This window comes from Heteronotia binoei, chromosome 11 (assembly GCF_032191835.1).
Source record: "Heteronotia binoei isolate CCM8104 ecotype False Entrance Well chromosome 11, APGP_CSIRO_Hbin_v1, whole genome shotgun sequence".
NCBI lineage: Eukaryota > Metazoa > Chordata > Lepidosauria > Squamata > Gekkonidae > Heteronotia > Heteronotia binoei.
Window position 1 is genome coordinate 72,513,106 of NC_083233.1, and position 15,735 is coordinate 72,528,840.

The 15,735-nt window shown below is 49.0% G+C and overlaps 1 protein-coding gene across 1 annotated transcript in view; it reads right to left on the bottom strand.

The window, feature by feature from the left end:
* Window positions 1–15,735, bottom strand: part of GLT1D1 (glycosyltransferase 1 domain containing 1) — a 116,379-nt gene that overhangs the window by 39,128 nt on the left and 61,516 nt on the right. The window contains exon 9 of the mRNA XM_060249463.1: window positions 2,322–2,365. Coding sequence (XP_060105446.1) covers window positions 2,322–2,365 — 44 coding nt within the window. The remainder of the gene's footprint in view (window positions 1–2,321; window positions 2,366–15,735) is intronic.

Sequence of the window (15,735 nt, forward strand, 5' to 3'; positions counted from 1 at the left end):
TCTGTTGTGGGGGAGGAAGGTAAAGGAGATTGTGAGCCGCTCTGAGACTCTTCGGAGTGGAGGGCGGGATATAAATCCAATATCTTCTTCTTCTTTGGCTCTTACATCAAGCAAGTTTGGCCACCCTTGCACTACACCATGCTGGCTCTCAGTTAACCACTACACCATGCTATCTAGTGCCCCATGACAGTATTTATCAGAAGGTGCCTGCTTTGCTGGGTTTGATTTCCCTTTGCTGAACAGCAGGGAAGGGAAGACTCAGACTGCAAGCATATTATTGTCATGATGCAAAATCTCATGGCGGTAGGTGTTCAAGGGGGCTGCATAGGCAGGCGTTTTGTTCCACAGAGCTCTGCACAATCCAGGGCTCTCCTACTCTCGTCAATGTTGGGGATGGCTTTGTGGATACCATAACATTTGCAGCAAAAAAAACAATGAATGGGATCACAGTATAAATATACCACAAGATGCAAGAAACTTAATTGCGATATATATAGGTTACCATACTTTTAAAATAAAACTGCTTATGATTTTACAAATGTCATTTGCACAAGAATTGGCAATAACAACCGTAAAAAAGCAATGAAACCATTTTCGACAGAGCTCATTCGATGAAATTGCAGAGCAGTCGGGTTAAAACGGATAAAAGGAAGTCCTTCTTCACCCAAAGGGTGATTAACATGTGGAATTCACTGCCACAGGAGGTAGTGGCAGCTACAAGCATAGCCAGCTTCAAGAGGGGGTTAGATAAAAATATGGAGCAGAGGTCCATCAGTGGCTATTAGCCATAGTGTGTGTGTATATATATATATATGTGTGTGTGTGTGTGTGTGTATATATATAATTTTTTTGGCCACTGTGTGACACAGAGTGTTGGACTGGATGGGCCACTGGCCTGATCCAACATGGCTTCTCTTATGTTCATTCTTGTATAGTGATATAGCATACGAGTAACTAGTTAAAGACGCATTTTGGTTGTCACTTCATCAGTATTCTTAAAGTCTTCCTCTTGTTGACACTTAGGCTTCCCAACCCTCCCGCTCTGGCGGGAGTCCCCTGGGTTTGCAGCCTCATCTCCCGGTCTTCAAGAAGTGGGAAGTGGGGGGTGGAGGGGGGGGGGAGAACATACCTGTAGGCTTCATTATAGAGCTCCTGAGCTGTTTGTAAAATGTCTGCCCCTTTAAGGCTGGGCAGGGAGCAGGAAGGGCTTGGGAGAACAGCCCCGCCCTTTGTTTTGCTTTCGCTTTCACAGCAAGAGTTCTCCGGAAGAAGATCTGGTAAGTGTGTGTGTGTGTGTGAGAGAGAGAGAGGGAGGGGGCAGGGAGGGGGGATTCCCTGGTTTGGAGGCCCTCCCCCCTTTTAGAAAGCGTGGGGGGGGGAAATGTCTACTGGGCATTCTATTATTCCCTATGGAGAACGATTCCCATAGGGAATAATAGGGAATTCATCCGTTGGTATTGGGGGCTCTGGGGGGGGCTATTTTTTGAGGTAGAGGCACCAAATTTTTAGTATAACATCTAGTGCCTCTCCCCAAAATACCCCCCAAGTTTCAAAACGATTGGACCAGAGGGTCCAATTCTATGAGCCCCAAAAGATGGTGCCCCTATACGTCATTATTTCCTATGGAAGAAAGGAATTTTAAAAGGTATGCTGTCCCTTTAAATGTGATGGCCAGAACTCCCTTGGAGTTCAATTATGCTTGTCACATCCTTGTTCTTGGCTCCACCCCCAAAGTCTCCTGGCTCCGCCCCCAAAGTCCCCAGATTTTTCTTTAATTGGACTTGGCAACCCTATTGACACTATACAAGAATGAGCTCTGTTGAAAAATGGTCTAATTGCTTTTTTAATGGTTGTTATTGTCAATTTTTGTGTAAATGACATTTGCAAATTCGTAAGTAGTTTTATTTTAAAAGTAGGGTAGCCCATATATATCACAGTCAGGCCACACCTCCCTGCTGCAGCCAATCCTCCCAGAGCTTACAGGGCTCTTAGTACAGGGCCTGCTGTAAGCTCCAGGAGGATTGGCTACATCAGGGGGGGGTGCGGCCTAATATGCAAAAGCATTCCTGCTACAAAAAAAGGCCCTGATCACAGCTATGTTTCTTGTATTTTGTGGATACCAAGCCAGGAGAACGTGGATTCCTTCTCCCAATCGGAAAGTAACAAGGAAGCACCTACACGAACGGCTCTCCCCTGAGCACGGTCCAAGGAGCTTGGGAGCAAGACTGGTCGGTGTAGAAATGCCAAATCCTGTCCATTAGATAAAGAAGTACCTTAAAAGAACAAACTGTCTGTAACGGCCAATGACATGCGCAGCCTACCTTTGAACTTTCTCCTTCACTTCCTCTGCAAACACTGGATCGACCTGCGGAGAAAAATATCAGTTATCTTCTAACAGGGAAGCAACCTCGATATTGGGAAACAGAAATTCTCTCAAGCGTTCATTCCATCTTCGCAGAAAACCCCAATGCTCATCGTCCATGAGCACTGAGTTAAAAGGAAAGGAAAGGTCCTCTGTGCAAGCACCAGTCATTTCCGACTCTGGGGTGACATTGCTTTCACATTGTTTTCACGGCAGACTTTTTTATGGGGTGGTTTGCCATTACCTTCCCCAGCCATCTACACTTCCCCCCCAGCAAGCTGGATAGTCATTTTACTGACCTTGGAAGGATGGAAGGCTGAGTCAACCTCGAGCCGGCTACCTGAAAACCCAGCTTCCGCTGGGGATCGAACTCAGGTCGTGAGCAGAGCTTAGGACTGCAGTACTGCAGCTTTAACACTCTCTGTGCCACGGGGCTCTTCACTGAGTTAAAAATAGGAAGCCGAAACGTATGCCAAAATGGAAAGGACTTTTCTAACGCATAACGCCAAGGGAGTCCCCTTGGGATTTAGGGCTATACTGGGGAATTATAGTTGGTTTGAGTCCAACAGCACTTCACAGACCAATGACAGTTCCTGGGTATAAGGCTTTCAGTCTCAAAAGCGTCCACTGAAATTCTCCTTGGTCTCTAAGGGCCTACAGGTAGGGCTTTTTTTTGTAGCAGGAGCTCCTTTGCTTATTAGGCTATGCCCCCCTGATGTAGCTAATACCCAAGAGCTTACAGTAGACCCTGTAAAAAGAGCCCTGTAACCTCTTGGAGGATTGGCTACAACAGGGATGTGTAGCCTAATATGCAAAGGAGCTCCTGCTACAAAAAAAGCCCTGCCCCTGATGTAGCCAATCCTCCTGGAGCTTACAGTAGGCCCTGGACTAAGAGCCTTGTAAGCTCCTGCAGGATTGGCTACATCAGAGGGTGTGTGGCCTAATACGCAAAGGAGTTCCTGCTATGAAAAACACCCTGCCTACCTGACTTGAATCCAGCTGTTCTACAGCAGACCATCATGGTCATCCTCTGAGGCAGTGGTCCCCAACCTTTTTTGCCCCAGGGCTGACCCGCTGACCGTGGCCCCAGGGAAGGGTGGGGGCACCCAATTCAGCCTCCCCCCTGCCCCCCACGCAGCGCCTCCTCCTCCCCCCATTTTCCTCCCCCCATTTTCCTCCCCCATTTCCTCCTCCCTCCTTCCCCTCTTGCGCAGCCTCGCCGCCCCTTAAAGGTACAACTTCACTCCTACTTTGTTCTACTGCTTCAGACCAACACGGCTGCCCACTTGGATCTATCCTCCACCCCCCGTTTTCTCCTCCCTCCTTCTCCCCCTCTCACGCAGCCTCCTCCACCCCCATTTTCACCATTTTAAGGCCGGGGAAGCTCCTCCCTGGCTGACCCCTCCCCCCCGCCAGGAAGGAGACAAGGGCAGCTGCTGCAGCGGTTTTCCTGCCCAATCAGCTGATTGGCAGGGGGGAGGTTGACCTGGGAGGCGCTTCACTGCCCCTTCCCCAGCCTTAAAATGGTGAAATTGGGGGGGGGGGGAGGCGGCACCATGGAGGGGGGTGAGGCTGCGGGGCGGTGAGGCTGCGTGGCCGTGGCCTGGTACTGGTCTGAGCAAACAGGCCGCGGCCCGGTACTGGTCCCCGGCCCAGGGGTTGGGGACCCTTGCTCTGGGGGACATATGGGGAAAGGCTGTCTCGTAGGAATGCAGGTCCCTGGCCATAGAGGGGTTTAAAGGCAAGAACCAGCGCCTTGGAATGGATCCGGTATGCAATCAGTAACCAGTGCAGGCTGAATGTGCTCCTGCAAGGGGAGACCCAGTAGCAGCCTGGCTGAAGCGTTCTGTACCAGTTGAAGCTTCCACATTTGGGACAAGGGCAGCCCCACGCAGGGAGCATAACAGTGATGAAACGAAGATTCGTTGGGACTTTACAGACAAACACTGGAGCATAAGAAGAAGAAGATATTGGATTTATATCCCGCCCTCCACTCCAAAGAGTCTCAGAGCGGCTCACAATCTCCTTTCCCTTCCCCCCCCCCCACAACAGACACCCTGTGAGGTAGATGAAGATATTGGATTTATATCCCGCCCTCCACTCCGAAGAGTCTCAGAGTTGCTTACAATCTCCTCTATCTTCTCCCCCCACAACAGACACCCTGTGAGGTGGGTGGGGCTGGAGAGGGCTCTCACAGCAGCTGCCCTTTCAAGGACAACCTCTGCCAGAGCTATGGCTGACCCAAGGCCATGCCAGCAGGTGCAAGTGGAGGAGTGGGGAATCAAACCCGGTTCTCCCAGATAAGAGTCTGCACACTTAACCACTACACCAAACTGGCTCTCCTCTGATGTCACAATTGTAGGGGGGGCGGGAATAAAAAAACAGGGTCTGGTTCATTGACACTGCAGTCCCAGGACACAGCAGGATAGAAAATAAAGAACAGGAGAACACACATGATCACATGAAGCTGTCTTATACCGAATCAGACCCTCGGTCCATCAAAGTCAGTATTGTCTACTCAGACTGGCAGCGGCTCTCCGGGGGTCTCAAGTTGAGGTTTTTCACACCTATTTGCCTGGACCCTTTTCAGTTGGAGATACCAGGGATTGAGCCTGGGACCTTCTGCTTACCAAGCAGATGCTCTACCACTGAGCCACCATCCCTCCCCTCACAATATACAAAGGCGGAGCGCAGAAGAATAGATGCTTTCGAGCTGTGGTGCTGGAGAAGACTCTTGAGAGTCCCTTGGACTGCAAGGAGATCCAATCAGTCAGTCCTAAGGGAAATCAACCCAGACTGTTCCCTGGAAGGTCAGATGCTGAAGCCGAAGCTCAAATACTCTGGCCACCCAATGAAAAGGGAGCACTCCCTGGAGAAGAGCCTGATGCTGGGAAAGACAGAAGCCAAAAGAAGAAGAAGATATTGGATTTATATCCCACCCTCTACTCCAAAGAGTCTCAGAGCGGCTCACAATCTCCTTTACCTTCCCCCCCCCCCCACAACAGACACCCTGTGAGGTGGGTGGGGCTGGAGAGGGCTCTCACAGCAGCTGCCCTTTCAAGGACAACCTCTGCCAGAGCTATGGCGGACCCAAGGCCATGCTAGCAGGTGCAAGTGGAGGAGTGGGGAATCAAACCCGGTTCTCCCAGATAAGAGTCCGCACGCTTAACCACTACACCAAACTGGCTCTCCTTTACAGCATTTACATTACAGCATTTACAACCAGAGGCGGAAAGAAGAAGGAGACGGCAAAAGATGAGATTGCTGGACAGCGTTACTGATGCACCTACCACAAATTTGAGTGGACTTTGGAGGATGGTGGAAGACAGGAGGGCCTGGCGTGACTTGGTCCATGGAGTCGCAAAGAGTCGGACTCGACTGTGCGACTGAACAACAAAAATGAACAAAATGAAGGAACCTTCGGGAGAAGAAGGTTAGCACTGTGCCAGTTGTCACTGGAGTTCTTGGAGCAGTGCCTAGAAGTACTGAGACTTTGGCAATGGCTGGACATTCTGGGCACTGAGTAAAGAGCACTAGCTCAGCTCCAGACGACAGTGTTGCTCGGAACGGCAAGACTCCTGTGAAGACACATCTGCAGTTCCCAAGGACTTGGCCTGCTCTCAAATTACAGAACAACCATCTACCCGTCAAATATCTGACTGTGAGAATTAATGACGATGATGGATCAACGTTCTCACCCTGGGAAGGCTTCAGAGGAGGAAGATTTCAGAAGCATCTCTCCTTTGGAAGACGAGGGGAAGAATCGGCCCCTCGACTTTTTATAACGAAACACCAAAGGGCCGCATATTATCCCGAAGAACGTGGGAGATTCACTGAAATCAATTAAGGATTTGCATGCGTGTGTGTTTCGTTCAAAGCTAGGATTTAAAGCCGCCGAGAGGTGAAGCTTGGCTGAGGACACTTGTGCGGTAATTGTTCCGATTAAGATTTTAAGACTCAGCCACTCCCCGCTGAAACCCTAAAGAAATCTTCTCTTTGCAGGCAAAAAAACCATCAGCATTTACAACCAGAGGCGGAAAGAAAGACTCTGGTTGGAGACCAAAAGCAGAGCTTCTGGCTTAAGTTTGGATTGTTCCAACACGTCAACAGATGTAGCAGGTATTTAGATAGTGCAAAGAAAGTCGATACCGGCAAACATGACGACGATCCTTCCAAAAATTGCAACAGCGGCAAAAGAAGAAGATATTGGATTTATATCCCGCCCTCCACTCCGAATCTCAGAGCGGCTCACAATCTCCTTTATCTTTTAGGAAATGAGAGGAAGAATCAGCCCCTCGGCTTTTTATAACGAAACACCAAAGGGCTGCATATTATCTTGGAGAACGTGGGAGATTCACTGAAATCCCCCACAACAGACACTCTGTGAGGTAGGCGGGGCTGAGAGGACTCTCACAGCAGCTGCCCTTTCAAGGACAACCTCTGCCAGAGCTATGGCTAACCCAAGGCCATGCTAGCCGCTGCAAATGGAGGAGTGGGGAATCAAACCCGGTTCTCCCAGATAAAAGTCCGCGCACTTCACCACTACACCAAACTGGCCACAGTGAGGCTTGTGGCCCTACCGATGGTGCTCCATACGTTAAAGATCACCAATGAACTCTGATGGCTGTCACTCTTGGGGTCTTAGGCAGGGTTCTCTCCCAGCTAAGAAACCTTTTAAGCTCAGAAGGTAGGCAATGAACCAGGGGGGGGGGGGGGCGCTGATATAGCCAAGCTTGTGATCCACAGAGGGCTGGTGTAACAAACTGGCATGACTGGACGCCTTCTGAGGCCCAGGGTCCAACGAAGCGCCCAACCGGCGAACGCCAGATTGATTTAGTGCCCAAACAAACTGATCTAGTGTCCAATCAAATCAAGTCCGACCTCTCCCTAGAACAGGGGTGGCCAAATTGCGGCTTGGGAGCCACATGTGGCTCTTTCACGCATATTGTGTAGTCCCCACTGCCTTGTCAGCCAGCTTGTTTCTGTAAATCACTTCTCCAAGTCAAGCCAGCAGCTTGGAGAATGCATTTAACGTTGCTTTCTTTCCACCTCTCCCTCTCCATCTTCCTTCCTTCCTTCCTTCCTTCCTTCCTTCTTCCTTCCTTCCTTCCTTCCTTCCTTCCTTCCTTCCTTCCTTCCTTCCTTTCCTTCCTTCCTTCCCTTCCTTCCATCCTTCCTTCCATCCATCCATCCTTCCTTCCTTCCTTCCTTCCTTCCTTCCTTCCTTCCTTCCTTCCTTCCTTCCTTCCTTCCTTCCATCCATCCTTCCTTCCATCCTTCCTTCCTTCCTTCCTTCTTCCTTCCTTCCTTCCTTCCTTCCTTCCTTCCTTCCATCCTTCCTTCCATCCTTCCTTCCTTCCTTCCTTCCTTCCTTCCTTCCTTCCTTCCTTCCTTCCTTCCTTCCTTCCTTCCTTCCTTCCTTCCTGTCTGTCTTGTGGCTTTCAAACATCTCACTGTGTTTATTCTGTGTGGCTCCCATAATAAGCAAGTTTGGCCACCGCTGCCCTAGAAGCTAAAGCGATCGAATGGAGGCTATTGTACTTTGTGGTCACATCATAAGAGGATGAGACTTGCTGGAAAAAAAGGCAGCAATGCTAGGGAAAGTTGAAGGCGGCAGGAAAAAGAGAAAGAACCAATCTGAAATGGACTGACTCCATTTGCAAGACCCAAGCAAGGCTGTTCAGGATACGTTTTGGAGGACATTGATTCACAGGGTCACTGCAAGTCAGAAGCAACCTGGTGATACTCAGGGGTGGAATTTTAGCAGGAGCTCCTTTGCATATCAGGCCGCACACCCCTGATGTAGCCAATCCTCCAAGAGCTTACAAGGCTCTTTCTTTGTAAGCTCTTGGAGGATTGGCTACATCAGGGGTGTGTGGCCTAATATGCAAAGGAGCTCCTGCTAGAATTCCACCCCAGGCGATACTTAACACACACTCACATTCAGGGCCAGCTCTGAGACTAGGCAAACTAGGTGACTGCCTAGGGCACCAGCCTGCTGGGGTGCCAAACTGGCCACCTCCCCACGTGGCTCAGTGACATTTTCAGGGCAGGGTCAAAAGTTAGCCTTGCCTGGGTGCCAGAAAGTCTAGGGCCAGCCCTGCTCACAGTGTCTGGCAATCGAGGAAGGCAGTGCAGGAGAGACTTTCACTGGGACATCATTCCAGAGAGCGTCGTGATTTCCCACTTCCTGCTAGGAGACAGACAAGAAACTGGCTCTCCCCAGAGCCAGTTTTAGTGTAGTGGTTAAGTGTGCAGACTCTTATCTGGGAGAACCAGGTTTGATTCCGCACTCCTTCGCTTGTAGCTGCTGGAATGGCCTTGGGTCAGCCAGAGCTCTCGCAGAGTTGTCCTTGAAAGGCCAGCTTCTGGGAGAGTTCTCTCTGCCCCACCTACCTCACAAGGTGTCTGTTGTGGAGAAAGAATATAAAAGAGATTGTAGGTTGTTCTGAGACTCTATCCTTGAAAGGCCAGCTTCTGGGAGAGCTCTCTCAGACCCACCTACCTCACAGGATGTCTGAAGTGGGGGAAGAAGATAAGGAAGATTATGTATTAATCTTTTTTAGAATTTAGAATGTATTAATGTTTTTAGAATTTTATGGATTTTAATTTGTCTTCAAATGTTATTTATTATATAATGTATGTATTGAATTTTATGCTGTTAGCCGCCCTGAGCTGCTTGGTCGGGGAGGGAGGGATACAAATAAAATGTGACTGACTGACTGACTGACTGACTGACTGAAGATTGTAGACAACTCTGAGACTCTGTCCTTGAAAGGGCAGCTTCTAGGAGAGCTCTTAGCCCTACCAACCTCACAGGGAGGAAGAAGATAAAGCAGATTGTAGGCCACTTTGACACTCTGTCCTTGAAAGGGCAGCTTCTGGGAGAGCTCTCTTAGCCCCACCCACCTCAGAGGGTGTCTGTTGTGGAGGAAGAAGATAAAGGAGGTTGTAGGCCACTTTGACACTCTGTCCTTGAAAGGGCAGCTTCTGGGAGAGCTCTCTTAGCCCCACCCACCTCAGAGGGTGTCTGTTGTGGAGGAAGAAGATAAAGGAGGTTGTAGGCCACTCTGACACTCTGTCCTTGAAAGGGCAGCTTCTGGGAGAGCTCTCTCAGTCCCACCTACCACACAGGGTGTCTGCAGTGGGGGAAGATAAAGGAGATTGTAGGCCACTCTGAGACTCTATCCTTGAAAGGGCAACTTCTGGGAGACCTCTCTCAGCCCCACCTACCTCACAGGGTGTCTGTGGTGAGGGAAGAACATAAAGTAGATTGTGACCGCTCTGAGACTTGGAGTGGAGGGTGAGATATAAATCCAATATCATCATTATCGTCCCTCATCCTTTTAAACCTATCAGCACGGCTAGCTTTTACAGAACAGTGGGAGAGTATAGTCCCACTCTCTCCCGGATAGCTGAAATGGGGCAGGAGGCTGAGGATACCACAACAGAGGGGCCCGTGAACTTGCTGGATCACAAAAACTCACAGACAATATGAGAGGTTCTTCTCTCGCACTTTCATAAGTTTGATTTCAATCTACCCAAATGTTTCCTTCCTTTACCAATTCCCCGTAGCAGCAAGAGCATTTTCAGGCCCCTTAAAAAAAATTCCCTCAGCGGGTGACAATCTAGTTAAGTGGTAATATTGGAGGAGGTTTTTTTCCCAAATTGCCGGGGCTCTGATGGTTACTTACTCCCAAATACGGCTGCTCGCAGGAGGAGTGACGGAAATGCAAAACGACAACTGAATTGCCTCAGGTCTTTCCGACTCCGAAGGCGCCTCGCGAAAGCGCAAACTGCGTTATACCTGCTCCCAATTTTCTCTTCCACACCAGTTTGCTTTCAAATCTTTTGGTGTATCAGAGTGGAAAGAAATGAAGATTAAAATTTTTTTTAAAAGGAGGAAAGAAAGAAAGAAAAATATCTAGGGCGCAAGCCCCGTGTGCCATGAAGATAGGATAACAGGCAGCCAGGTGTTTTAATGAAAATAGAAGGGTCGAAAGTTTCAAAAAGACAAGTTAATAAACGAGGACAAATTACATCTGTGCTAGGGACAAAGACTTAGAGAGGGAAATTCAGTTATGGAGCGGAGTTTGCTGCAGAGCTGCCGTACTACTGATTTGCAAACTTTACCTCACGAAACTCAACAGCCAGTGTAGTGTAGTGGTTAAAGTGTTGAACTAGGACCTGGGATACCCATGTTCAGATCCTCATTTTGCCATGGAAGAAGAAGACGATGATATTGGATTTATATCCCGCCCTCCACTCCAAATCTCAGAGTCTTATAGCGGCTCACAATCTCCTTTATCTTCCTCTCCCACAGACACCCTGTGAAGTGGGTGGGGCTGAGAGAGCTCTTACAGCAGCTGCCCTTTCAAGGATAACCTCTGCCAGAGCTATGGCTGACCCAAGGCCATTCCAGCAGGTGCAAGTGGAGGAGTGGGGAATCAAACCCAGTTCTCCCAAATAAGAGTCCGCACACTTAACCACTACACCAAACTGGCTTGCTGAGGGATCTTGGGCCAGTCCTGCATTCTCAGTCTAAGCTACCTCACGGGGTTGTTGTGAGGATGAAACAGAGATGAGGAGAACAATGTAAGGTGCGTAGGGCCTCAATGTGGAGAAAGGCGGTATATCTGTAATTTACTCTGAACTAAGAACCTAAGAGAAGCCATGTTGGATCAGGCCAAAGGCCCATTCAGTCCAACACTCTGTTTCACACAGTGGCCAAAACCTAGGTGCCATCAGGAGGCCCACCACTGGGGCCAGAACACCAGAAGCCCCCCCACACTGTTTCCTCCCCCCAAGCACCAAAGATACATAGCATCATTGCCCCAGACATAAGAACATAAGAAGAGTCATGTTGGATCAGGCAAATAACCCATCCTGTCTAGCACTCTGCGTCACACAGTGGCCAAAACCTAGGTGCCATCAGGAGTTCTACCAGTTTGACCAGAACTCCAGAAGCCCTCACACTGTTTAACCACAAGCACCAAGAATACAGAGCGTCACTGTTCCAGACATAAAAGGAGCCACGTTGGATTAGGCTAATGGCCCATCCAGTCCAACACATTGTATCACACAGTGGCCAAAACTTAGGTTGCATCAGGAGGTCTACCAGTGGGATCAGAACTCCAGAAGCCCTCCAACTGTTTCTCCGCAAGCACCAAGAATACAGAGCATCACTGCTCCAGACAGAGTATTCCATCTAGACCTTTTGGCTAATAGCCAATGATGGACCTTCTGAGTACAGAGCAAGTGTCACAGGGGATGGGGGAGGTATTTGTGAGTTTCCTGCACTGTGCAGGGAGTTTGACTAGATGGCCCTGTAGGCCCTTTCCAACTCTATGATTCTATGACCTCCACTCCATATATTTATCCAGTCCCCTCTTGAAGCTATGCTGTAGCCACCACGACTTCTTGCGGCAGTGAATTCTACATGTTAAATGCGGTGAAGAATTGAATCAGTCGCCAGCTCAATATAAATAAAGTTAATAACAATAATAATTCGGCCAGGAGGTTTAAGGAGTTGAGAGTAGGCTTCCCAATCCCCAGGTCCCAGCGGGGGATCCCCTGGTTTTACAGGCTTCCCCCCTCCCCCAGCCAGCTGGCCGGTGGGGGAAGCTCCACCCCCATAGCCATTATGCACCTCCAGGAACGATTCCCATAGGGAATGATGGGGAATTGATCCGCGGGTGTCAGGGGCTCTGGGGGGGTTGTCTTTTGAGGTAGAGCCGCCAAATTTTCCGTATAGCATCTAGTGCCTCTCCCCAAAATACCTCCCAAGTTTCAAAAAGTTTGGACCAAGGGGTCCAATTCTATGAGCCCCAAAAGAAGGTGCCCCTATCCTTCATTATTTTCTATGGAAGGAAGGCATTCTAAAAGGTGTGCTGTCCCTTTAAATGTGATGGCCAGAACTCCCTTGGAGTTCAATTATGCTTGTCACACCCTTGCTCCTGGCTCCGCCCGCAGTGTCTCCTGGCTCCACCCCCAAAGTCTCCTGGCTCCACCCCCAAAGTCCCCAGATACTTCTTGAATTGGACTTGGCAACCCTAGTTGAGAGAAAGAATCTTTAAGAACAGCAACAACAAAAACATTGAAAAGATAGGTTACCAGTAGCTTGGATTTGTCATTCTACAGTCTGGTTCACATTTTTTTTAAAAAATGAACAGGAGCCTTTGTTACTCCTGCTCCCTTAAACCATTCAACCCATTCTTTCTTGCTGCCCCTTGAGCCAAGACCTTTTCCCTGACACCTCTAGGTGGCACCATTTCTCTCTCTCTTCCTGAAGCCTTTGGCTAAAGGAAACCTATGCAAATCTATTCACGCTTACCAGTCTCTGGCCCCTCTCTTTCCCATTACTCTGTTGTGCCCCCTACACTTGACATCTGACATTTAAACTGTAAGTCCCTCTCAGTCTTGATGTAAGAGCCACATAGAATAAATATCATATGTCTGAGAGCCACAAGACTTATATGAGAATGTATGAAGCTGCCTTATACTGAATCAGACCCTCAGTCCATCAAAGTCAGTTTTGTCTACTCAGACTGGCAGCAGTTCTCCAGGGTCTCAAGCTGATGTTTTTCATGCCTACTTGCCTAGATCCTTTCTAGTTGGAGATGCCGGGGATTGAACCTGGGACCTTCTGCTTACCAAGCAGATGCTTTACCGCTGAGCCACTGTTCCTCCCCATGAATGTCAAGATATTTGAGGGAGGGGAGAGGAGGGGAGGGGAGGGGAGGGAAAGGAAAGGAAGGAAGATGATAGATAGATGATAGATAGATGATAGATGGATGGATGGATGGATGGATGGATGGATGGATGGACGGACAGATAGACAGATGAGAGAGAGAGGCAGTAGAAAGAGCAACTTTAACTTCTTTAACTTTAAATGCATTAAATGCTGGCTGGCTTGGCTTGAAGAAGTGATTTATAGGGAGAAATGCCTTCTCGAAGCCAGTCAACAGGATGGTTGGGGTTTCGAGAGCCACACAATAGGTGTGAAAGAGCCACATGTGGCTCCAGAGCCACAGTTCGGCCACCGCTGACATAGATCTTCCATGCACTTTTGGCAAAATCCAATAACACCCAATATTCCCCCTCTTCCCAATTTTGAACAGATCCCAAGTCTCTCACAACAAATTGGATTTTCTAGGACTTGACCTCATGCCCCCACCCCTGCATACGTCAGTTAGAGTTTTGCATTCTATCTCCTGCCAGACAGAAATCTCACATCATTCACTAGCAGCTAACATCTGTTAATTGTATGCAAATGCAGGCCGGCACAAATGGCCTCAAAATAGCCGGAGCAGACTGGAACGCAGACGCAGGCTGTTGACCGGAGAGCCCTAGGCAGAGAAACAGTGGCTCACTGGGAGAACATTTTGCTACATATGGAACGCCGTGGCTAATTGGTACAGGGTTCCGGAGTGATTATCTATATATTTAGATTAGGCTAGATTATTGTAACTCGCTCTGCATAGGGCTACCCTTGAAACTGACCAGGAAAGAAGACAACGACGACATTGGATTTAAATTCCGCCTTCCACTTGAGTGTCTCAGAGCGGCTCACAATCTCCTTTCCCTTCCTCCCCCACAACAGACACCCTGTGAGGTGGGTGGGGCTGAGAGGGCTCTCACAGCAGCTGCCCTTTCAAGGAGAACTCCATAGCGAGAGCTATGGCTGACCCAAGGCCATTCCAGCAGCTGCAAGTGGAGGAGTGGGGAATCAAACCTGGTTCTCCCAGATAAGAGTCCGCACACTTAACCACTACACCAAACTGGCTCTACACCAAACTTCAGCTGGTCCGGAATGCAGCGGTGAGGGCGCTTACAGGCACCCCTTTGTCAGCACATATCCAACTGGAGCACCACAAGCTGCCCTGGTTCCTGGATCCATTCCAAGTTTTGTTTTTAACCAGGGCTTTTTTTGTAGCAGGAACTCATTTGCATATTAGGCCACACGTCCCTGATGTAGCCTATCCTCCAAGAGCTTACAGGGTGCTCAGTACAGGGCCTACTGTAAGCTCCAGGAGGATTGGCTACATCAGGGGCATGTGGCCCAATATGCAAAGAAGTTCCTGTTACAGAAAAAGCCTTGGTTTTAACTTTTAAGGCTCTAATGGGCTTCGGTCAACACAGAATCATAGAGTTGGAAGGGACCTCCAGGGTCATCTAGTCCAACCTCCTACACCAGGGCTTCCCAAACTCCCCCCCTCCCCCCCTTGGCCCTGTTATTTTTACACTTCTCCTTCATGGTCCACTAAAATTTGGAGGTGGAGCCAGGAGACTTTGTGGGTGGAGCCAGGGAATAATGTACAAACAAGCCTAAAACTCCTGCAATGTTTTGTTTAGAAAAGGTAGGAGAATAGTGGGATTTTGCAATGCAATTTTAAAAATAAAACCTTAAGAAAAAGCACAAGGACCACACAGCAGAAAACTAAAAATATAAAGGAAGGAAGGAAGGAAGGAAGGAAGGAAGGAAGGAAGGAAGGAAGGAAGGAAGGAAGGGAGGGAGGAAGGAAGGAAGGAAGGAAGGAAGGAAGGAAGGAAGGAAGGAAGGAAGGAAGGAAGGAAGGAAGGAAGGAAGGAAGGAAGGAAGGAAGGAAGGGAGGGAGGGAGGAAGGAAGGAAGGGAGGAAGGGAGGGAGGGAGGGAGGGAGGGAGGGAGAGAGGGAGGGAGGAAGGAAGGAAGGAAGGAAGGAAGGGAGGGAGGAAGGAAGGAAGGAAGGAAGGAAGGAAGGAAGGAAGGAAGGAAGGAAGGAAGGAAGGGAGGGAGGGAGGGAGGGAGGGAGGGAGGAAGGAAGGAAGGAAGGAAGGAGGGAAGGGAGGAAGGGAGGGAGGAAGGAAGGAAGGAAGGAAGGAAGGAAGGAAGGAAGGAAGGAAAGAAGGAAGGAAGGAAGGAAGGAAAAAGACTGACTGACAGAAAGAGAGAGAGGAAGGAAGACGGGGGAAAGACTGACAGAAAGAGAGAGAGAGAGAGAAGGAAGAAAGACAGGGGAAAAGACTGACAGAAAGAGAGAAAGAAAGTGAGAAAGAAAGGAAAGCATGAAATGGCAGGACATTTCAAGCTTCTCCTTCCCCCCAACTCAGATTAGCAATGGCAAGGAAGGAAGGAAGAAGACAGGAGAAAAGAAAGAGAAGGGGAGAGAGTTGGAAACAATTATAGAAAAAAAGAAGAGAGAAAGAGAAAGGAAATAGGAAGGAAAGAAAAGGGAGGGAAGGAGTGAAAGAAAGGCGGGACAAAAGGAAGAAAGAGAAAAGAATGGAAAAGAAAAAACGGACAGAAACAGGATGGGAGCAACTCACTTTTAAAACTGCTCACTTTGGCCACGCAGCTGACTCTCCCACCGCCGCCTCCCTCCCCCACTGCAG